Source organism: Pristis pectinata, chromosome 9 (assembly GCF_009764475.1).
Source record: "Pristis pectinata isolate sPriPec2 chromosome 9, sPriPec2.1.pri, whole genome shotgun sequence".
NCBI classification, from domain to species: domain Eukaryota; kingdom Metazoa; phylum Chordata; class Chondrichthyes; order Rhinopristiformes; family Pristidae; genus Pristis; species Pristis pectinata.
Genome location: NC_067413.1, coordinates 25,021,806 through 25,045,314, shown reverse-complemented (window position 1 = coordinate 25,045,314; position 23,509 = coordinate 25,021,806). Strand labels below are relative to the sequence as shown.

At 40.7% G+C, this 23,509-nt stretch overlaps 1 protein-coding gene across 4 annotated transcripts in view; it reads right to left on the bottom strand.

The window, feature by feature from the left end:
* Nucleotides 1-23,509, bottom strand: part of LOC127574405 (corticotropin-releasing factor receptor 2) — a 163,561-nt gene that overhangs the window by 56,897 nt on the left and 83,155 nt on the right. For 2 of the 4 annotated variants that reach the window (XM_052023404.1, XM_052023405.1), the window contains one exon: nucleotides 641-726. The exons of the other annotated variants lie outside the window; for them this stretch is intronic. In XM_052023404.1, coding sequence (XP_051879364.1) covers nucleotides 641-726 — 86 coding nt within the window. The remainder of the gene's footprint in view (nucleotides 1-640; nucleotides 727-23,509) is intronic. 4 annotated transcript variants of the gene reach the window in all.

The following is a 23,509-nucleotide window of genomic DNA, read 5'->3' as shown; positions in this document are numbered from 1 at the left end:
GTGTCTGCGTGGGTTTCCTCCGGGTGCTCCGATTTCCTCCCACATTGCAAAGATGTACAGGTAGGTTAATTTCGGTTTAAAATGGGCGGCGTGGACTCATTGGGCTGGAAGGGCCTGTTACCACGCTGTAAATAAAATTAATAAAATTTTAAAAAAAATTAAAAGAAGTTACACATGGAGATCTACTGGTACCCTTCTATGAGATGTCCTGAAGGTTGAGGCCTCCATTGGGTGGGAGAGTTAGATGGTCAGATGATCGAGAGGACTGGAAGGTTAGGGGTTAGGTGGATCATGATTAGTGAAGAGTGATGATAGGTTGGGAGGAGGAGGCTACAATGAGTAAAATTAGGAGGAAGCATGGAGTGCATGAGATGTTGGATCCAAACAGCTCTCAGAGCTTCAGCTCAGGGCTCCTGCACTGAGGTGGGAAAGTGAAGTAAGGGAGAATTGAGCACCAAGGTTCTTTACCGTTGACAATAATGTCAAGAATAGATGAAGATTGGAACCCCTACCTAGGCCATAATTGCTAGTTCATGGCTTGGAAATGATAAATGGGATCTGTGCCTTCAAATAAACAGAACTGATTACGATGGAAGATCTGCTACAATTCACGATTTTAAAACTTGCACATAAGACTAACTTGCTCCATCAAGATGGGTTCGCAGTGGGAGTAATTGATTCTAGAAGCCCATGTTCCATTTCTGGTGCATTCTCTGTATACACTTCCTGTAAAAAAGGCAAAACAAAAAGTTTGGTCAGTTCATAAATGTGAAATCTCATTGACAATAAACTTACTACAAGGCATAAAGTGTTTATTGTAATGGTCAAATCATAGATTCATGGAAAATTACAATATAGGAAGAATCTTTTCTGCAATTACGTCCATGACAGACAATGATGTGCCACATAGCTGAATCCCACCTTCTAGCACCAGCTCTGCAGCCCTGCATGTTCTGGCTCTTCAAGTACAAATCCAAATACCTTTTAATTGTAATGCAGGTTTTTGCCCCCTACACCCTTTCAAGCAGCAAGCTCCAGACCACTACCACATCTGGGTAAAAAAAAATCCTTACTTCACCTTTAATCATTCTGTCAATTACCTTAAATCTATGTACCCTGAACTTAGGTCCCTCTCTAACAGAAATGCCTTTCCTCTTTACTCTTTCTAGGCCCTTCTTCTTAAGATTATGTACCTCAAAACTTTCACTTCAGCCTCCTCCGTTCCAAAGAAAACAACCCTAACTTTCCCAACCTTTCTTCACAGCTAACATTTTTCCAGTCCTAACAATTACTGTAAATCTCTTCTGCAACCTCTACAGTACAAAGACAACCTTCCTGCAACGTGGTACCAGAACTGAGGGCAAGAATTCAAGGTTTGGTCTAAATTGCATCTTTCACTGTGCTGGCATAAATGCTGTGCTCTTACATTCTGTCTCAACATCGTCCCATTTATTGTACATTTCTTTGCCTTGATCTCACTTCTCTTGATTAATTTCCATTTGCCAATTTTCTGCCCAACTGACCAAATTATCTATGTCTTTTTTAAGTCTAAAGCTTTCTTCTCACTGTCAACCACACAGACAATTATTGCATCCTTTGCAAACTTCTTCATGTAGCCCCTATATTTCAGTCTAAAATCATTAATATATGAAAATGAGCAACAAGGAACTGAGCACAGAGTCTTGAAAAATCCCATTTGTGATGGCCTTCTTGTCACAAAGACGCCTGTCAACGACTAACCTTTGCTTTTTGCCACTTTGCTAATTTTTGAGCTAATTACCACTCTCCCTTAGATCCCATGTCGCATTACATTTTTCATTAACCTGTCATGTGAGGTCTTATAGATTCATAGAGAGACACAGTACAGAAACAGACTCTTCGGCGCACTGAGTCTAAGCAACCATTAACCACTCATTTACGTTAGCCCTATTTTAGTTATTCTCCCCAGATTCTATCACTCACATACACACTAAGGGCAATTTACAGTGGCTATTTAATGTACCAACCCACATACCTTTGGGACATGGGAGGGAACCAGAGCACAAAAAGGAAACCCATGGGGCCACAGGTAGAATATGCAAGCTGCACCCGGGTAACACCTGAGGTCAGGATTGAACCCTGGTATCCAGCACTGTGAGGCAGGGGCTCTACTAATACCTAGCAAATTGTTGGAATTAATTCAAAGAAACAAAATAAGCATTCATTTAGAAAGGTACAAATTAATCAGAAATGGCATCATTGTGCCACCCTCAGTAAACCAGAACACCTAAAGGGAACCCACAGGGAGAACATGCAGACTCCCAGAGACAGCACCCTGAGGCCAGGACTGAATCCGGGTCTCTGGCACTGTGAGGCAGCGGCTCTAGAACCTGCACCACTGTGACACCCTCTGTCAAAAGCCTTACTAAATTCCATGTACACTACATCAAATGCACTGCATTCATAAACCCTCCTTGCTACTGGCTGAAACAATTCAATCAAGTTAGTCAGACATGACTTTTCTTTAACAAATCCATGCTGACAGTTCCTGATTAATTTGTACCTTTCTAAATGAATGCTTATATTGTTTCTTTGAATTAATTCCAATAATTTGCTAGGCATTAATGTTAAACTAAATGGCCTATAATTACTTGGTTTATCTCTTCATCCTTTTTATACAAAATTAGCAGTTCTCCAATCCTCTGGCATCACCCTTAGAGACAAGAAAAAAATGAAAGATAATGTCAGAGCCTCAGCAATTTCCACCCTTTCTTTTAACAGCCTGGGAAATATTTTATCCAAGCCTGGCAATTTTTCCTCTTCCAATGACAATAAACTCCTCAATACTTCCTCTTTACTATATTTACCCATCCAATATTTCAAATTCATTCTTCCAAACTATAGCATCAGCCCTCTAATAATAAAAACACCTACACACATAGGTCACCTCTCTGATCCGTAGTTGCGCTACTCTTTCCTTCGTTACTCTTTTTGACTGTATTCAAAACATCTGTGGACTTTCTTCAATTTCACTCAACTACTGCTAGAAATTTGCCTCTGCACTTGCTCTTTCATACCCTTTGAAAGAGGATGAACTGAATGGAGGATGAACTGAATGGAGGTCTACAGCAAATTCCCAACAGTAGGCTGAATGGAGGTCTATAGTATATTCCCAACAGTGTGATTGCCCCATCGTTTGTTCTTCAGTCCACTCAGTTTCATCTGATCATCCTTCTAACATTGCATTATTTATCAAAGCTGCAATTAGTTCTTTAACCAGTATTGCCATCCTTACTACTTTTTATTCCCCACTTCATCTCATCTGAAAACCCTGCAGCTTGTCATTAAGCAGTCAGTCTGGAGGAGATGTCCAGGTAACCCTGTTAAAGGACAAAGGGAGTTTAACGAATGCAACCATAAGTATCCCACTCAGGTCAAGTAACCGGCCATCTTTCAACACGTTGCAGTCATAGTTAAAACATTATACTTTCATGTGAATATCAGGTATTGACTAAGCTTCCTGCATTTAGGGTATATACCATTAAGCACAGTCAGACTCCTTTTTTTGTCCTGCCCTGCCCTTTAACTTTATTCCTTTTGAATCTTTGTTCAGCTTCTCATCGCCTTGCCATGTTAGTGTGAACTCTCCCCCTTGGTATTATCAAACCTGCCAATCAGAATAATGGTCCCAGACCAACTGAAGTATATCATGTCAGGCCTGAACAGTACCGACCTTCCCCTGAACCACTCTGAATGCCCCAAGAATCTAAAATCTTCCCTCCTGCATTATTCTCCAACCACACATTCATATACACTTTCCTCCATTGGCACTTGGCACTGGGAGTAATGCAGTATGGTGTCATGGTCTTGGCTCCACGGGGAACCCTCTCCCCAACTAAATATTGGTTAGAGGACAACCCACCTGCTCTCTTCTGTCCATCTGCCAGTCACCCAGTTTCTCTCTGCCTCTAACATCTTGAGCTGCGAAGTCACCACTTCTTGACACATGCTATTTGCAAAGCAATCAGGTGGCACATAGGTAAACAGGGTGGTGAAGAAGGCATATGACATGCTTGCCTTCATAGGTTGGGGCACAGAGTATAAAAGTTGAAACACTATGTTGCAACTTTACAAAACACTGATTAGACCGCACTTGGAACATTGTGTGTAGTTCTGGTCGACACACGAGAGGAAGGATGTGGTTGTACTGGAGAAAGTGAAGAGGGGATTCACCAGGAGGTTGCCTGGATTAGACAACTTTAGTTATGGGGAGAGTTTGTTTTCCTTGGAGTGAAAGAGGCTGAGGGGTGACCGAATAGAGGTATATGTAATTGTATTAAGCATAGGATAGGGTGTTCACCCATGACAGGAGCATCAAAAACAAGAAGGCATAGGTTTAAAGGTGAGAGGATGGAGTTTCAAAGGAGATTTGTGTGGAAAGTTTTTTTATACAGAGAGTTGTTGATGTATGGAACTTGCTGCCAGAGGAGTTGGCAGAGTTATATACAATCATGATGTTTAAAAGACATTCAGATAGTCACTTAAAGGCAAGGCATAGAAAGATGTGGATCTAGTGCAGGCATATGGGATTAGTGTAGATAGGAAAAAGGGGCATCATGGATGTGGTGGGCCGAAGGGCCCATATCTGTGCTGTACAACTCTCTGACTCTAATCATCCTCACCAATGGTCCAGTGACTTTAGCTGTTGCACAAGCTCTAAAACCCCTGCAGCTGATGATATGTCCTCATCTGCTTTTCTAGAGGACAGAGGAGTTTCCACATGATACAGGATCTGCATTCTACAGGTCTGAGGTGCCAGGCCATTGTGTATTTGATCATCCCACAGTTTCATATTCTGATGGAATAGTACTCCCTGGAACTAGGCTCCATGCAAACTAAACACTCCTGTACTTTTGTAGCTAGAAATCCAGTGACATGAGTCAGCCTGCACACAGTAATTAGCTGGCAACTAATTGTAAACAGTCATCTAATCAACTGCTTAATGCCAACTGTAAGATGTAACTAAATTCCAAAAAAAATCAAAGTCTAAAGTATTAAAACTCCCCCTTCCCCAAAATCCTGTTTTAACTCCATAGAAGAAGAGTAGACTCCATTTACCTACTCAAAGTTTTTGTATTTTGGTATATTTTAACCTTTTAAAATGTAGGAAATACAGCTGGGTATTTAAAGAGAGGGAACTCCCATAAACAGCAATGAACTAAAGTGACCAAATCACTAGTAAGAGGTGATGGTGGAAATATTAATGTTGATCAGGACACCAGGGAGAACTCCCGCATCCATTTTTAAAATTGTGCCATAGGATCTTTTACATCCACCTGAAGGGGCAGGAACGACCTCAATTCAATGTTATATCCAAAAGAAGGCACTTGCAACTGAGTCATTCATACTCACTCATAACTGGACTAAAGTGCCAACTTAGGTTATGTGCTCAAGTCCTATGCTAGCTTGAACCCACAACTGTCACTGAGCCACAACTGATATTACAACCTAGTATGCCTCAAAAATCACCCTCCACAAATATAAGCAACAGCAGTTGTTTTTCACCCCTTGCAATTTTTTTTTGCCATAGCAAAAACAGGACTGCAATGTGAGGCAGTCAATTTGCTATTGTCTTGTTGCCCATAATCATTTTTTCCTTATCTTTCTTTTCACTTTTTTCAACCCTGTCTTTGCCCTTCACTCAAGTCTCTCAAGGTGTCTTTCCTAGCATTAAAAGTGGTAAATATATCATCTTTTTCTCAAAACAATGTAGAAATGTTGAGCAAAGCAGAATTTTCATCCTGACATTACATTTCTTTAGGAATGCATAGTTATTATGATTAAATTGTCACAATTTCTTGCTGTTCATTGCTCTTTACAGGCATACGCTGCTGATCAATGCACTTTGCAGTAATGCTTAAATTATTCCATGCTTTTGAAAACATCTCAAATCTGCCTGCAACAGAGAAGAGTGGTAGTATGTTAAAAATGGGAGTGACTTTCAGGCTGACTGCAACTCAGTTTTAAAAGGACAGGATAGTCAAAATAAGGTGATTGCCATCAACATGCGACTGTTTATAAGGTTTCTTCAGTTTTCTATTTGGAACAATGTGATAGACGTGTATTCAGAACACAATGGGGTCATTCACAGTTTCAAACAGGGGTACTAACTTGGCAGACGATCATGTGCCCTCAATTCCATTGATAGAGTGGAAGTAGGGCAGGTTCAACAGTGATAGAGAAGTAAAATTCTGTGGATGCTGGAAATCTGAAGTAAAAACAGAGAGCACTGGGAATATTCAGCAAGGAATGGAAAAGAAATGCACTTAACATAGCAGGTCAATGATTTACATCAGAATTGGAAAAGAATAGAAATGAATAGATTTTAATATTTAATAAAAGGAAGGGGGAGAAGAGAACAGAAGGGAAAGTTGGGGAGAAGTTAGGAGAAATTAAATGACAAAGGGGCAGTGGAACATGGCAAAAGGCAGTGTTAAATGAGAAAGCAATAAAATAAAAGAATGCCTCTAAAAGGAGATGCGAGTGGGAATAGCAGAACTCTTGCCTGAAACTGTTCAAGTCAGTGCTGAGTCCTGAATGTTGTAATGTCTGTTGCTGTAATCTCCTCTACATTGGAATTGGGGTGACCAAATGCAAATTCACTTGCCACTCTGTGAAACAACATCTGCTTCTGGTCACCTGTCACTTTGACTCTTTATTCGCTCCCACTGTGACCTCTCTGATCTTGATCCCCTACACTTTTCTTACAAGGCTCCATGAAAGCTTGTGGAGCAGAGCCTCATCATTCAATTCAAGTACAACATTCGAGTCTCAACCCTACACCTTTGCATAACGATTCTGCTGTTCCCATCTAGATTCAGCTTCTGTTTCTTGTCCCATTACAAAATCCTTTCACCTTGCATCATCATCCCTTTGATGTTTAATCTACTTTCCATCCTTCCCTCCCCTCTCTTCTTTCATTGCATCTCAACACTTGTTTTATCTCAATTTATTTTGATGACTTGAAACATCTGCAAACCCTACCTGATTTTCTGAGTACTTCCCGGCTCAGCAATGATTTAATTACAACTGGATCCAAAGTCTGGCCAAGTTTCTCACCTTTATTTACCATTTTCCAGAATGGGTAAATCTCAGGCTTGTGAAAGCCAACCAACACTTGGTGTCATTTAGATGCAATACCATCAGTTTGCACCTTTGGAACCACCCTTCTATTAGGTGGCAAAGGAGGGGAAAAATATTCCGCAATGTAATAAGGAAAAATGTCATAAGGTTGCTGGTGAATATAAGTATTAACCAATGGCACACTTCACAATACATCAATGGTTATTTCCATCAGTGCATATAACCTTTAAAGCTCTACAAGGTCTCACTTCAGTGACCCTTACACAGTTAAGTACAATTTTCTGTTTGAAAAATACCTTTAGTCATCCATAATCTCAAATAGGCATCTAGCGTCTGTATGTCAATTTTGTTTTTAGACAATAATGGGTAGGAAGTCACTGTTTCATTTAACCTCGAACACAAGGCCACGAGAGAAAAAAAATATTCGGGATGAAAGACAAGTGAAAGGTACAGTCTCTCTGCTACAATTTTCCTGGGAGGGATGATAATACAAGGGGTGGAGCTGTAGCCTTCCATTAAGTAAGGCGGCAGTCTTGCTTTATGGTGGCATTTACACCATAGAGCGAGACTGCAGCCTTACTTAATGGAAGGCTACAACTGCAGGCTGACTGGCTGTCTAGAACTCCAGTGACAGAGACTGACAGCTCTAGTTATTGATAACCAGGATACAAGATTCCAGATACTCATCTGGAGCAGCTATTTTGGATGAGGTAAGAAATGGCAGCCCCGTGTTCCAGGGCCTGCGTCAATCATAAGTCAGTGCTTTTGAAGATCAGCAGAATTATCAAGAATAACCTAGACAAAAAAAAGCTGCTTTTACTTTTTTTTATTTAAAGAGAATCCGTTTAATCTCAGCTGCTCTGCAGGAAATTAAAGAAATCAAATCTAACTTCCACCTTTGATATTTCCAGTTTTTGCCCCATTATTTTATCCCATGTATTAACTTTGCATGATGAAAAAAACTAGTACTATCTGTCTTACACTTCCATTTTATTTGTCTGAACCTATTGCCCCAGTCTTTGCCATTCTCTTAATTGTCTTACATATCTCCATGAGGTCACCTCTGGGGTGTATCCTTTACAGACTAGAAAATATATAAAAGAAATTGTATCCATTAGCATGTATTTTTATATGCATATCACATATAAAAAACCTTATATTTTAATATGCCTATTTCCATTAGACATCTCATCCAATCAAAACATTGAACTTGGCACTTCCAGGTGCTATTTACCCTGGTTTAGCTGCCATTTTCTACATAAAGGCACTTAATGACAGCACCAATGTATAATTCACTCATCTCAGACTTATTGACAAAAATTGCCATTTATGGCATTTGTTTTTAACTCCTCATGAAACAAGGAGCAAACCCATCAGCAAGCCAGTGTCACTATGTGAATTAAAGTGTTCCCTCTGGGACATAAATGCTTTGGCCACAGAATCTGCCGCAACCAATTTCCATACTACACCTTTGTCCATGGGGATCACTGATGGCAACTTTGCTGCATTGTGCACCTAAGTGCCAATTCTGTGATCTTAGGCTCCTTGCCTTACAGTTGCTTGGGACCACTGAGCGCATGGAGATGGTGCTCCTTCATGATGTTCATCCTGAGCAACAGTGTAACAGATTACTCTCTGGCCTATGGCTGTTCCCAAGACAAAGTGCTGCTGGAACATCAACTCAAGTGAAAGATGCACTTTGGCCAACTTGAAGCTTGTTATTCAGCCAGTACAACCAGATGTCTGTAAGGGAGTGCTACTGCATGGCATGTTTCAGGCTGGAGAGGCACCTGCTAAGGGATGCACTGAAGCTTAGTGCAAACAATGCAAAGGATTTGTGGAGAAGGATTACAATCCAAGATCCTGCTGCTACTAGACACTGATGGGCTGGGTCCTGTGTAACAGCTCTACAAACACTTAGAGCCACAGACTCATAGAGCAATACAGCATGGATACAAGCCCTGCAGCCCAATGAGTCCATGCCAACCACAATGCCCACCCAACTAGTCCTAATTTCCTGCGTTAAGCCTGTATCCCTCCAAGCCCCACCTATATCCAACTGGTTCTTAAATGATACTATTCTACCTGCCTCAACTACTTCCTCTGGGAGCTCATTCCACATACTCACCACTCCCTGTGTGAAAAAGTTGCTCCTCAGGTCCCCTTTAAATCTATCTCCTCTCACCCTAAATCCATGCCCCTAGATTTGGACTCCCCTACCCTGGGAAAAAGACTGTTACCATCCACCTTATCTGTGCCTCCCATAATTTTAAACATTTCTATAAGGTCGCCCCTCATTCTCCTATGTTCCAAGGAATAAAGACCTAGCCTGACCATCTCCTTATAACTCAGGCCCTCTAGTCCTGGCAACATCCTTGTAAATCTTCTCTGCACTCTTTCCAGTTTAACCACATCTTTCCTATAACAGGGTTCTACACTGGTTTGACTTTCCAAAATGCATCACCTCGCACTTATCTGTATTGAAATCCATTTGCCACTCCTCGGCCCACTTTCCTAACTGATCAAGTTCCCCAGTAATCTACAATAACCTTCTTCACAACACCTCCTAATTTTGTGTCATCCACAAACTTACTGATTGAGCCCTGTGCATTCTCATCCAAATCATTTATAGAAATAAGGAATAACAAGGGTCCTAACACCAACCCCTGCATCACAGCACTAGTCATCGGCCTCCATTCCCAGAAGCAACATTCAACCACCACCCTCTGCTTCCTACCTCCAAGTCAACTTTGAACCCACCTAACAAGTTCTCCCTGGATTCCATGGGACCTAACCTTCCAGACCAGCCTACCAAATGTGACCTCGTCGAAGGCCTTGCTAAAGTCCAAACAGTCAACATCCACTGCCCTTCCCTCATCTACCTTTTTGGTTAACTCTTCCATGCACAAAGCCATGCCGACTCCTCCTAATCAGACTGTCTATCCAAACGCTGATAGATCTTGTCCCTCAGAATTCCCTCCACTACTGATGTCAAGCTGACTGGCCCATAGTTCCCTGGCTTGTCCTTGCTAACCTTCTTAAACAACAGAACAACATTAGCCACCTTCCAGTCTTCAGGAATGTGTAGTATGTATAGTCCAAAGAGGCCACACGAGTGGCATTGGTGCTAGAATATATTATCCCGATGACACTATAAATGTATAGACCTGACAATACTAAACATTTGGTGTAGAAGGCACTATGAAAGTAAAGAACGCCATGCACTGTGTTTTTTTATTCCTTATATACATATTTTTATAAATAAAGTTTATTTTTGTTATAAAATAAAAGACAGCGCCGCTCAGGATACCATCACCTACATGTAGGACATGGGGGGTGGACAGTTGCATAGTCAATTTGACCTGAAGAAGGCCTTTGACAAGATATCACACACGTACATGATGGACTTGCTCTCCAAAATGGGGAGGGAATCAGGAATTGGATCCAACTGTTCTACACAGACATCAGCAAATCAGTCCAAGTTAATGTATGAGAGACAGATGCTTCCCCATCAGCTGGAGTCATGCAAGGCTGCCCACTCTCTTGCCTTGTTTGTGTGTTGCATAGAATCCTTTGCTGAATCCATCAGGAAAGAATGGGCATAAAAGGGGTGATGATGGAAAGCAATGGGGGCACTCAGATCAAAGCCTTCTGCTATATGGATGACATCATCATCTTCTGCTCTGATCCACAATTGGTCCACAGATTGATTGATGTCTGCAGTCAGGTTGAGTTGGTGTCAGGGACCAGGATCAATTGCAGAAAGAGTGATGCTATGTTCTTTGGCAAGTGGCCTGACTGATCCTCTGTTCCCTTCACCTTATGGAGATCTGATTCAGAGAAGCCAAGGGGTGCAGCAAAAACCAGCTGGAACAGATAGGTAAGGTGCAATAGAAATTAGGCAGGTGAGAGCAGTGCTCTCTCTTGATGGAGGGCAAGAACCCAGTTGTCAGGTGTGAGGTGCTTTAGGTGTTGCTGCACATGGTGCAGGTATCACCTGAGCCATCTTCCACTTCATCTGGGAAACTAAGATGGAGTAAATCCAATGGGTCATGTTGGGTCACCAGTGAACAAGGAAAAAAGCGTACCCAACATTGCCCTTGTCCTGATGGCCACCTTTGTGTGGCTGTGTCAAGCCGTGCCTAGAACTGAAGTACGCAAACTGGCACAGTGGCACATCTCGTAGAGCTTTGCCCCATAGCTCCGGAGACCCAGGTTCAATCCTTACTTCAGGTGCTCTGGTTTCTTCCCACATCCCAAATACATGCAGTTTGGTAGGTTAATTGGCCACTATAAATTGCCACAAATGTGTAAATGAGCAGTAGAATCTGGGGAGAGTTGATGGGGATGTGGAGAGAAAAAAATCAGATTAATGTAGGATTAGTATAAATGGTTGGATGATGGTTGGCATGGACTCAGTGGGCTAAAGGGCTGATTCTGTGCTGAATCTCTATGTTTCTAAAGCTTATTTTCAAAATAAATAAAAATGACCCATCAGGTCAGACGACTGCACTTGCAGAGCACGATATCTCCCCTACCCCTCCTTATGCTACTGCAATGTGACTGCTAGGGTGAGTGTACTTTATGGGTCTGACTTGCTTCCTAGTGGTCAGCCCAGGAACAACATGACAGCTGCACGCTCTGAAGGCAGCCATCACGGAAGTGCACAGGCAGTATTTAATGAACGATAAAGGGGGAACATGGTTAACAGCTTTAATGGTCTGAATGAACTTTTTCCTTCGGTTTCCACAAGATGTCTTGCCTAAGTGATGCTCCCCAAGCATGAGCTGAAGCAAGCAAATATGTAATGTACTGCATAAAATTTGTCCTTTGACAAAGAAACTCATAAGAAAGTAGTGATTATTGAACATTTTGGGCAGTCTTTAAGATTTCCAGTTCATTAATTTTAATGGTGAAAAATATTACAGTAGTCCCTTAAGTGAGTTTTGATATGTGAATTGAGAAGTTGCAAAATTTATCCAAGGTCATCGACATATACACATAAAGTACACATAACACAGAAACACTTTTCTGTTCTAGAATTTTCTAATTATAACCATTTATTATAGAGTTTTAAGTAGGTGAGAGTCTATATCAAGAATGCTTTGTCAACTGCCTAGTTCAGAAGTCACAAGACTTACCCAAAAACCATGGCAAATAATGCAAAAAACAGTTTAACCACATTCAGCTTAAGCTTTTTCAGAGCGATTTCTGAAACTTAAAGGTCCAATAATTCATACCCTTCTGGATTTCTCATGTAGTATTATGTCAGTTTCTGTCAGTTTTAGTGCTGCATTTTGAATTTGTATGTCTGCTGCTCTCTGCCCAAGGAGAAGGAGAAGATTTATTTCTTCCTTGATCAGAGACCATCTGTTACCTGAAAATCTAAAACCTGCAGATGCTGGAAATCTTAAATAAAAAACAGAAAATGCTGGAAGTACTCAGCAGGTCAGGCTGCATCTGTGGGAGGAGAAACAGAGTTAATGTTTCAGGTCAAAAACCTCCACCTGATGAAGGTCTTTGACCTGAAATGTCAATTTTGTCTCTCTGCCCACAGGTGCAGCCTGACCTGCTGAATATTTCCAGCATTTTTAGTTTTTATTTTAACATCTCTTACCTTCCTTTTTGCAATAATGTGCTGGAAATTGGGTGAAATCAACAATTGGCCTGAAATCACTGGCTGTCTGCCCCTGGATCTGTCTCTATCAGTGTGCCTCCCCTCCCTCCCTTGGCATAGTCATCTGCTGGGTGCTCCCAAACTTACAGCACTTCAGAACAACTGAGTGCAACATAGGCCCTGTCTCAGTGCTAGCTGCGCTCAGAACAGCCTTGACAGTTGATCAGGCCCTACTTCCAAACTCACCAGCTATCAGTTTTATTGAGACCTGGCACTTTGGTGCTTTTTAGAATAGTGCATTACATGACACATCCATGTGGTTTAATTGATGAGTACAATTGAAGTTATTAAATTTACAGGATTTCACATTTGAGCCATGGGATTGAGAAACACTAAAGACGCAAGGTACAAATAAGCTGTGGTTTACAGTCAGAGCAGTCATGAAAGCTGAAACTCCAAGGCAGAGTACAAAGCTTGGGGTGATACTGGCGCAAGTAGTTGTTACACATGCAATGGAAACCATCCATTGCATGTATGACAATTCAAAATGTAAAAATGTTTTAATTGCCAGAAAAAAAGGTACATATGCAAGTCTGCACCCAAGATATTTAGCCAATGCAACTTTAGTAGTGTGACTTCTTTACAATTGGGATAATTTCACAGTTAGGAAGCTATGCAACACTGAAAACAATGGCAAAATTGGATTATATAGAAAATACAGGTAAATCGTCAGTGAATCAACACAGCAACAGATTGCTCAATTGTTGAGAAGAATACAAACTGAAGTAAGTTAGCCACAAACCACTGATGAAGAGTCACGCGAGCTTGGAAAAATATTCAGGTGAAGTTCTGAAGACTTCAGGCCAGATGAAATGTTCATACTACAGTTAACAAGTAGAGGGTCTGTGGCTGGTTAAACTAAACAACCAACATTAATGGGCAACAATTGGCTCAGAGAATAAAGGTAGATTGAAAAGAAGTGTTCAGCATGGAAGCTTCAAAACCATGCTTATACATATAACTGGGAAAGTACGCAGAATTGTTGCAGGATTCCAACACAGATATTAAAGGTGTATTAAAGATTATAATGTCCATATTCATTACAAGCCAAATATAGACATATTCCACTTTTTAGCCACAATCTGTTCCATATGCACTGAAGATGCAGGTAGAGGAAGAATTTAATCTATTCATTACTTGGAAGTGAACCTCATAGTGCTGGATACTTCTCATACCCTACACAATTTTAACTTCCAGTTCCCTGGTCCCAACTGGCTCATCTTTACCATGGAAGTCCAGTCTCTACACACCTTCATTCCCTATCAGGAAGGGCTTAGAGCTCTCAGTTTCTTTGTTGAACAAAGACCAAACCAGTTCCCCTCCACTAACACTTTCATCCACTTGGCAGAACTTATCCCTACACTCAACAAGTTCTCTTTCGATTCCTCCCACTTTCTACAGATCAAAAGGGGTAGCCGTGGGCATCGTGTAAACAGTAAAAAGAGTGCACCTCCTGCCAAACTACCCACCTGCTCTAATAACTCCTCCTGCCCTACCAATGGCAGAGTCTGCAGGTCTCACTTTGGTCTCATCAGCCACTTCAGAAACCACAGATCTGGAGTTGAAGCAAGTCATCCTTAACCATGAGGGGTCTGCCTAAGTAGAAGAAGCCACAAGTACCTAAGAAGACAACCTCAGCATATTAGGAGTAGTGCCCAATGACCACGTGAATTCAGTGTAAAGCTCAAAAGGAGTAAGTGTGCATTCATATCAAAAGAAGTAATTTATCTTGGGCTAAAAGTAGATGCAAGTGGATTGTAAGAAAAAGTAAAAGCAACCTTGAAAGCAGGGAAATCTGAAAACATTCCAGATTACAAATCCCAGTTAGTGAACACAATGGGGACACAAGAGACTGCAGATGCTGGAATCTGGAGCAAAATACCAACTGCTGGAGGAACTCAGCAGATCAGGCAGCATCTGTGAAGGCAAGGGCATAGTTAGATTTTGGGTTGAGATCTTGCATGAGGACTGATGAGACCAAAGTGAGACCTGCAGATTTTGTCAATGGAGGGTCAGGAGAAGCTCCTGATGCAGGGGTTTACCCCAAATGTCAACGATCCCTTTGCCTCCATGAGTTCCTCCAGCGGTTTGTTTTTTGCTAGTGAAGACAAGGAAACCTTTTCAAAGAGTCTACATTGACTATTGTGAGAAAGAAATTGACAACTTCTTAGTAATCACAAATAATCAGATGAAATGGATTGAAGTGAAATACATTGGGTTCCATGTCTCAAATGAAGAATTTTATGTCATGGTTTACCAGAACTGAACAAAACTGAGGATCATTTCTATTTGAGTGCTTTATGAAACAAAATGGTATGAAGCACAGGTATTTACCATATCATCCAGTGACAACTGGTGCAGCAGAAAGATCAGTGAGAATTCTCAAAGATGCATCAAGGGAACAAATATTACAAGGGTGTTTGATTTTAACAATGAGGCATTGATTAGCTAACTTTTTGGTAAATTACATATCCATGTCACATTCCACAACAGGTTATCTTCTTGCTAAGTTATTAATGCGTAGAAGACTCAAAACACATTTGAGTTTACTTCAGCCAAATCTTGTGGGGATAATAGAAACAATGCAATTGAGACAGGAACAAAATTATAATTTAAGACATGGAGCGAAACAATTTAAACAACATGACAGAGTCCATGTTAACACCACGTAACAAATTTGACATGCTTCAGCTTTCCAACAGTTCTTTCTGTATATACCACAAGAAATATGTTGTGAAAACAGGAAATAGAATTAGAAATTTATATGTTAATCTCTTAATTCCTGCAAAAGGAATACAAGAAAATATTGAAGAGTATTTCTACATTCCAGAAATTAATCCAATGGAGACTGTGGAAAAAAATGACAAAATTCATAGAACATAGAACATTACAGCATAGAACAGGTCCTTTGGCCCACAATGTTGTGCCAACACAGCTATTCCCTCCTACCTACAGGGTGCCCATATCCCTCTATTTTCCTCTCATTCATGTGCCCATCCAAGCCCCTCTTAAAAGCCCTGATGAATTTGCCTCCACCACCCTATCAGGCAACACATTCCAGGCATCCATCACTCTCTCAGTAAAAAAATCACCCCTCACATCTGTCCTGAACCTACCCCCTCTCACCTTAAATGCATGCCCTCTGGTAGTGGATCGCTCAATAATGGGAGAAAGATATTGCTTGTAGATTCCTCTGGAATAAGTCAAGAAATGACCTTTTCAAGCCAGCACCATTGACATCAATTCCTTTGAGATGACTAATGATGTTCAGAAAACTTGTTGACAAATTGATAATGTGAAGTGCTTTATTTCAAAAATGATATTCATGATGTGTAAAGAAATTTATGAAATTCATGTGTAATGTTGGAGTATGTGGAATGACTAACATTTTATTGTTCTATTATGTTCCTTTCTTGATATGCCTTTAGGAAAAGAATCCACAAGTATTTTACTAACAATGTGCACTTAAAATAGAAAATTGGAAACTAATTGCACTTGCTATACTAACAAAACCAATGCCAAACAGTCAAATTTCATTGCCAATATTTTAATGAACGAGCAGGCAGTCAAAGTATCAAGTTCACAAAGGAAATGGTGAAAGCATGGTACTGGTTCTTCACACACATAGCATAGAATTCTTCCAGAAAATACTACTTTGGGATAAGCTATCAGTAAACTGAGAAAAGATATGATACCTGCATTAACATTTGTACCAATGCTGCCTACAGTTTTCCAGCTCTGGGCTTTTCATTGCCTTGTGCTGCCAGAGATTAATTGCTGTGATTAATTAACAAATACATTATCATCCTTATCATCCCATACAAATACCTAGTTAATATGTGCACTAGACACCTCACAAGCTTTCTTTTCCTAGCGATCAATATACTTGGAGCCATTGTAATTCATATCAGTTTGTAATTGACTGAACTGAAATTGTTGAGCAAACTTTCAGAAAAAACACCTGTGAAGAACTGCAATAGCTAATCAACCTTGAGATAAATGATAGTTGGGTCACCTGCACATATATAAAAGCAAGGCACTTCAGAGTTCCGTAAAGATTCATGATCATCCTATAACAGCACATTGTTTAGAAATTATAAAATTTGAGCCAATTTGCGATGGTCAAAACATTTTGATCAAACTCATCATCTACTGTTCACCATCAAGTGTCTTTCCCTCATATCCGCCTCCTCAAAAATGCTGTTTTTACATGTTCATTGTGGTACCCGAAAACATGGATGAGGTCATTTGTGTCTTAGGATCCCTTAGAATTTCCCAAATGTGCAAAAATCCAATTAATGGCCACCAACCAAAAGCAGGAAATGTTTATTTGAGGAAAAAAGATATCGGATGGGGTAGGAGTCTATGTCCTCTTTCCACAATAATTCACAACAGAATGTTGCCACCCAACCACCTCACTCTTGGTCATTACCAACAGGTCAGCAGGGTGTGGCAAGTTGTGGAAAGGACAAGCTGCAATGTTAAGGCATGACCATTGCTGGTAGCTTGCGCAATAGATTGAAACAAAATCTCAGATTCCCTCAGAACAGGTGAACCAAACACTGTCCAGATGAATCACCATCTCTCAATGTTTCTCAATAAATTTCTGCTTTCTAAATTTTCTGGAAACATGGAAGTGAATGAAAATGTATCAATTTAAATACAAGGCTTATTATCAGTCCATAAATTCAATAGTTACAGTGGAGGTATCTGATCATCCATCTAAACATATAAGCAGTTGTAATAAATATTGAAGTGAATGTATCCAAATGTGCCAGAACCTGGAGAGAAACAGCGCAAAATATAAAAACAAAGCTATCTCAATATTTCTGAAATTGTGCTGTTAAGTGACAGTTTCCAGAAATAATTTCATACAAATATGTCTAAATGTTTTAATTACAGTATTAATAGAGGAAAAGTGCACTTAAATATTCCAGCAGATGTGTTTTAGCATACCAAATTAGAATCAAACACAACTAAAAATGCTCGCAACTGTAATCAAGGGACGGCTTGAAGACAGAACAGTTAGTGATGCAGCCTCACAGATCCAGGGGCTGGATTTGATCCGGACGTGGGTGATGTCTGCTCTGAGTTTGCATTATTACCCTTGTTGGTTGCGACCAAGTGATTCAATTCCCTCCCACTTCCCAAAGACATTCTAGTAGGTTAGTTAGCAATAGTAAATTACCTCTTGATGTAGTTAACTGGTAAAATAATTAAAAAGTAATTGATGTGCATGTGAGGGAGAAAAATTTGCAGAGCTACAGGAAAAGTAAGGAGGGGCAACGGGACTGATGGGATTATTCTGCTGGGAGATTGCAAGGATTCAATGAGTTGAATGGCCTCCTTGTAATAAATAAGTGAAATGCAAAGAGAGGCAAATATACCTAATACATCTAATTCTTTTACATGGACACAGATAAATTAGATAGCAAGTCAACCAATGTAATAATGCAATTTATTATCAATAAGCTCTCCCTGTTATAGTCAGTTTTTGACAGAGCCCGTATGATTCAAATATTAGTTGTTACTTAACAGCCTCAGTCTGGATGTTATCCAGCGTGCCGTTAAGGGTAGATTAATCTTCAAAGTTAGATACCAACAGGTCCACCCCGATTCCATAAACTACTCAATTCACAACACCTCTTTCACCTTTCTGCAATAACTATCAGTGAGTCCCGTATACTATATTTCACGTATTTTACCTCATCTTCACAATTTTACCACAGTTGCAAATCTTGACCCACAACTAATGATAGGACCTAAATATATCACAAGATATTCAAGGACACACTTCCCTTGTCCTTTCAGGGAAAGATGGGATATAATAATCAGCAGCAAAAAGCAACTGGATGAGACTATGAGCACTCAATTTTTTTTAAGGCCAGGTAGTCCAGGCAATCAGAGAAAGGCACATTGCTGATGTTGCAGAGGTCAATAATCAGGATTTCTACAACCCTAATCTACCCGTTCTCATCACAATTTTCCTTTTCATCCCATAATCTCTTATGGCTCACAAACTGCAGCTGGAGTAAACACAGACTCTCTCCAGTATTAAAGAAGACAGTCTCATTAGCTCAGTGATTGCTATTGTGTGTACTTTAGCAGACAGAACACGGGACTGGTCTACATAAGGGGAAATGCCAGAAATCTAAAATTAAAATAGAAAATGCTGGAAATACTCAGCAGGCCAGGCAGCATCTATATAAAGAGAAACAGAGTTCACGTTTCAGGTTGAAGACCCTCCATCAGAACTGGGAAAGAGAGTAAACAAGTTAGCTCTAAATTGCAGAGAGGGTAGGGGAGGGCTGGACTGGACAAAGGAAATATCTCTGATAGGGTGAGGTCAGGATTACTGTGGACAAAAGCTGTTGATGGAGTCATTATCAGAAAGTATATAAAGTGCTGTTCCTGAAGTTTATGTTGGGCCTTGTTATAACAGTGCAGGAGCCTAGAGACAGATAGGTCAGGATGGGAGTGGGACGGATAATTAAAGTGGCAGCAACAGTAATATCACTATTGCCCGAGGCCATGGCAGGTATTCCGCAAAATGTTTACCCAGTCTATGTTTCGTTTCTCCAATGAAGATGAGACTATTTTCTGAGTACTGATTGTATTACACTAGATTGGAGGAAGGGCAGGTGAATCATACGAAATTACTGTCTGGGTCTCCAGATGATGGAAAGGGAAAAGGTAAATGGACAGGTGCTGCGGTTGCATGAGAATGTACTGTGAAGTTGTTGGTGGAGATGGAAGAGCAGAGCAGGGAGTCAGGAAGGGAAGGGTCCAATGGAATTCTGAAAGGGGAGGGGAAGTTGTGTCTGGTTGTGGAATCTTATGGAAGGTGGTTGATGATACAGCAACTGATCAGTGATGTTACAGTTTCCATTATAGCTCATAACTTGTATGCAAAGTACATAACCTCCATCAAAATGCATTTCGAATACCATTAGTTGAAACTTAGGACTGAATTGCTGTAAAATTCTGGACAATGTTTATTCCAATCAAACTGTAGGTAATCATACTGCACAGAAGGCCATTCAGCTGACTGAGCGTGTGCTATGCCTTTGAAGGATTTGGTCCCATTCCCCTGTAACCTTACAAATCTGATATTTTGTGGGATTTATCCAACCTTTCTGAAAGCTCTTAACAAAACTACTTCAACATTCTTGCAAGCAGTACATTCCAATATTCACTGCTTAAAAAATAACTCAGAGTTTATTGTCATATGCACAAGTACATGTATGCACAGATGCAATGAAAAACTTACTTGCAGCAGCATCACAGGCACATAGCATTATATAAGCAGCATTCACAAGAAAAACATAAATTAAATATAAATTATACACAATTTTTATAAGAAAGAACACAATTAGAACAATAAAAAAGTCAATTTTAGTGCAAAGTGATCAAAGTGGTCATAGTGCTGCTAAACTGTAGTGATTGGGGTTTTGCCACTTGGTTCAAGAACTGAATGGTTGAAGGGCAGTAACTGTTCTTGAACCTGGTGGTGTGGGACTTTAGGCTTGTGTACCTTCTGCCCAATGATAGCTGTGAGAAGATGGCATGGCGTGGATGGTGGGGATCTTTGATGGCTGATGTTGTCTTCTTGCCTCCTGTAGATACTACCAATGGTGGGGAGGGATGTGCCCATGACGTATTGGGCGGAGTCCACTACTCCCTACAGCTTCTTATGTTCCTGCGCATTCGAATTGCCGTACCAGACCATGATGCAACCAGTCAGGATACTTTCAACAGTGCATCTGTGGAAGTTTGTTAGAGTGTTCAGTGACAAGCCAAACCTCCTTAACCTCTTGAGAAAGTAAAGATGCTGGTGCGCGTTTGTTATGATTGCATCTATGTGCTGGGCCCAGGGCAGGTCATCCGTTATATTAACACCCAGGAATTTAAAGCTGCTGACTCTCTCCACTACCAATCCTCCAATGTAGACTGGCGCATGTTTGCCCTCCTTCCCCTTAGAATTCAACAATCAGTTCTTTAGTTTTCCTGACATTGAGTGGGAGGTTGTTGTTGCAGCACCACTCTACCAGGTCTCCTATCTTGCTCTGGTAAGCTGACTCATCGCCACCTGTGATTTGTCCAACAACAGTAGCAGTGTTGGTGAATTTGAAGATGGCATTGGAGCTGTGCTTAGCCACACAATCATGTGTATACAGAGAGTAGAGCAAGGAGCAAAGCACACAGCCTTGAGGTGCACCTGTGTTGATGATCTCCTCACCTATCCTCTGGTTCTTGTGCTGCTGACTTAAACCTGTCCTCTGAATACCAATCCTCTTGCCATTTAAAATGCATATTATTTACACTGCTCAAACAATTTGTCGACAATTTCAGATACAGGTGTATACTGATTCTGGACATGTGAAGTCTGGCCAAATATGTTTCTGTATTCCTATCTCTTCTTCCTGCTTCTTTTATGGGCTCCCTTAGCCTTCCATCTCTGACTTTTTCTATTTACCAGCCTTAACTAGTTTTACTGCAAACAAAACCTAACCTGACTCCTTATTTGTTCTTGCACCTTTCTCCTCAGTCTCAATCTGGACTAAATGATTGCCATTTCAAAGGCAAAGCTAATCTTTTTACATTAGTTTCTGGGCCTAGATATTCAGCTGATGATTGACTAAATGGACTGTTTGTGCTTTAAGGGTTGGAACTAAAGCTTAAAAACTTTATCTCTTTGATACAACACACTTCACTGAAAATAAAAAAAACTAACCAAATAAGTAGTGCTTGAATGTTACTGCCTGTGGTCATAACATTTACTTGAACTGCTGAATTTACTTAATCCTTTCAGGCACCACATTGACTTAATCTTTCTATGTTCTGTTCAGAGCATCTTCATTACTTGCTTTCCAAAATCTCTCTTCCTTTTTTGTGCTTAAGGTTTTCCTTGATAATGCTTTCTGGCCAAACATTTGTCACCTGAACCTGTACTATCTTTCCAGGATTGGTATTAATTTTGAGACACATGAGACTGCAGATGCTGGAAATCTGGAGCAAGACACAAAGGAGCTGGAGGAACTCAGTGGTTCAGGCTTAAAAATTGACAATGCAAATTGTTGTTATTATATTCCAACCCCACCTAGTACTCAACTGCAGTGACATTGTAATATTTTAATCCGGGAGCCAGCATCTGGCAAGATGACAGGAACCATGTTCAGTTACCTCACCATGGCTCCAAATTCCTAGAGTTATCTACCTAGAAATTGAAAGGAGCAATTACTGTATCAGTACATGTCAGACCAACTAGTGTTCGGTCTGATAGCCTACTAATGGGAAGTTCAGTGACTTCCAAGATCCAAAATGTGATGAGCCGCTGAGCAGGACCTACACAAAGTCCTTCCTTCACATGCTTTAATGCTGAGGTCCAGAATTTGCAGAGTATGGCACATTAAGATTTATTGGGGTCCTAGGTAAATGAAGAATTGGTGGCTCACACACCTCATTGTTTTGAGCAGAGTTTGTGGGTAGGGGTTGTAGGACAATCTTGCGATACATGACCAGATACCTGGAGCAACACAAGTTCAATGGAACAAACTGCTTCCTGTGGCAAAAGTGGAAATATTCAGCTGCAGAAGCAGAAATAAAGTTAGTGTTTTAGGTTGATCTGATGGAAGGCTATCTACATGACCTATTAACTCTGCGTCTTGCTCCACAGATGCTGCCCATCCTGCTGAGTATTTCCAGCATTTTCTCTTTTTATTTGTTTCAGTTTCCAGCCTCTGGAGATTTTACTCATCTCCTGTAATCATGGACATAGTTGAGAAAGGCAATGAATTAGTGAAAGAGAACTAAGAAAATATGGGATCAGTCAGTTACTTGCTCCTGAAATCTGACCCTTATTTGAAAGCAGCCCTTAATATGTGTGTTATTACATTCAGAGTTAAACTCTGAAGACTATGAGCACAGTAGTGTAGCGGTTAGCGTAACACTTCACAGCGCCAGTGAGCTGGGTTCAATTCTGGCCACTGTCTGTAAGGAGTTTGTACATTCACCCTGTGTCTGCGTGGGTTTCCTCCGGGTGCTCCGGTTTCCTCCCACATTCCAAAGGCGCATGGGTTAGGAAGTTGTGGGCATGCTATGTTGGCACCGGAAGCATGGCGACACTTGCGGGCTGCCCCCAGAACACCTGACGCAAAAGATGCATTTCATTGTGTGTTTCGATGTACATGTGACTAATAAAGAAATCTTATACTCCAGACATTTCAATAAAAACACATAAAAGTTAAATGCTTTCTCATGGATCACACCTTTTCCCTTCATTTCAAAGAACTGAAATTTCCACTCCCTGATTGCCTCGGTAAAGCAGCTAGCATAATCAAAGACCCCACCCACCCCGGACATTCTTTACTCTCCCCCTCCCATCGGTCAGAAGATATAAAAGCCTGAAAGCATGTTCCACTAGGCTCAAGGACAGCTTCTATCCCACATTTATAAGACTATTGAGTAGATCCCTAGTAGGATAAGATAGACTCTTGACCTCACAATCTACCTCGTTATGGCCTTGCACCTTAATGTCTGCCTGCACTGAACTTTCACTGCAACTGTAACACTTTATTCTGCATTCTGTTATTGTTTTACCTTGTACTATCTCAATGCACTATTGTAATGAATTGATCTGTACGAACAGTATGCAAGACAAGTTTTTCACTGTACCTCGATACATCTGACAGTAATAAACCATTTTACCCA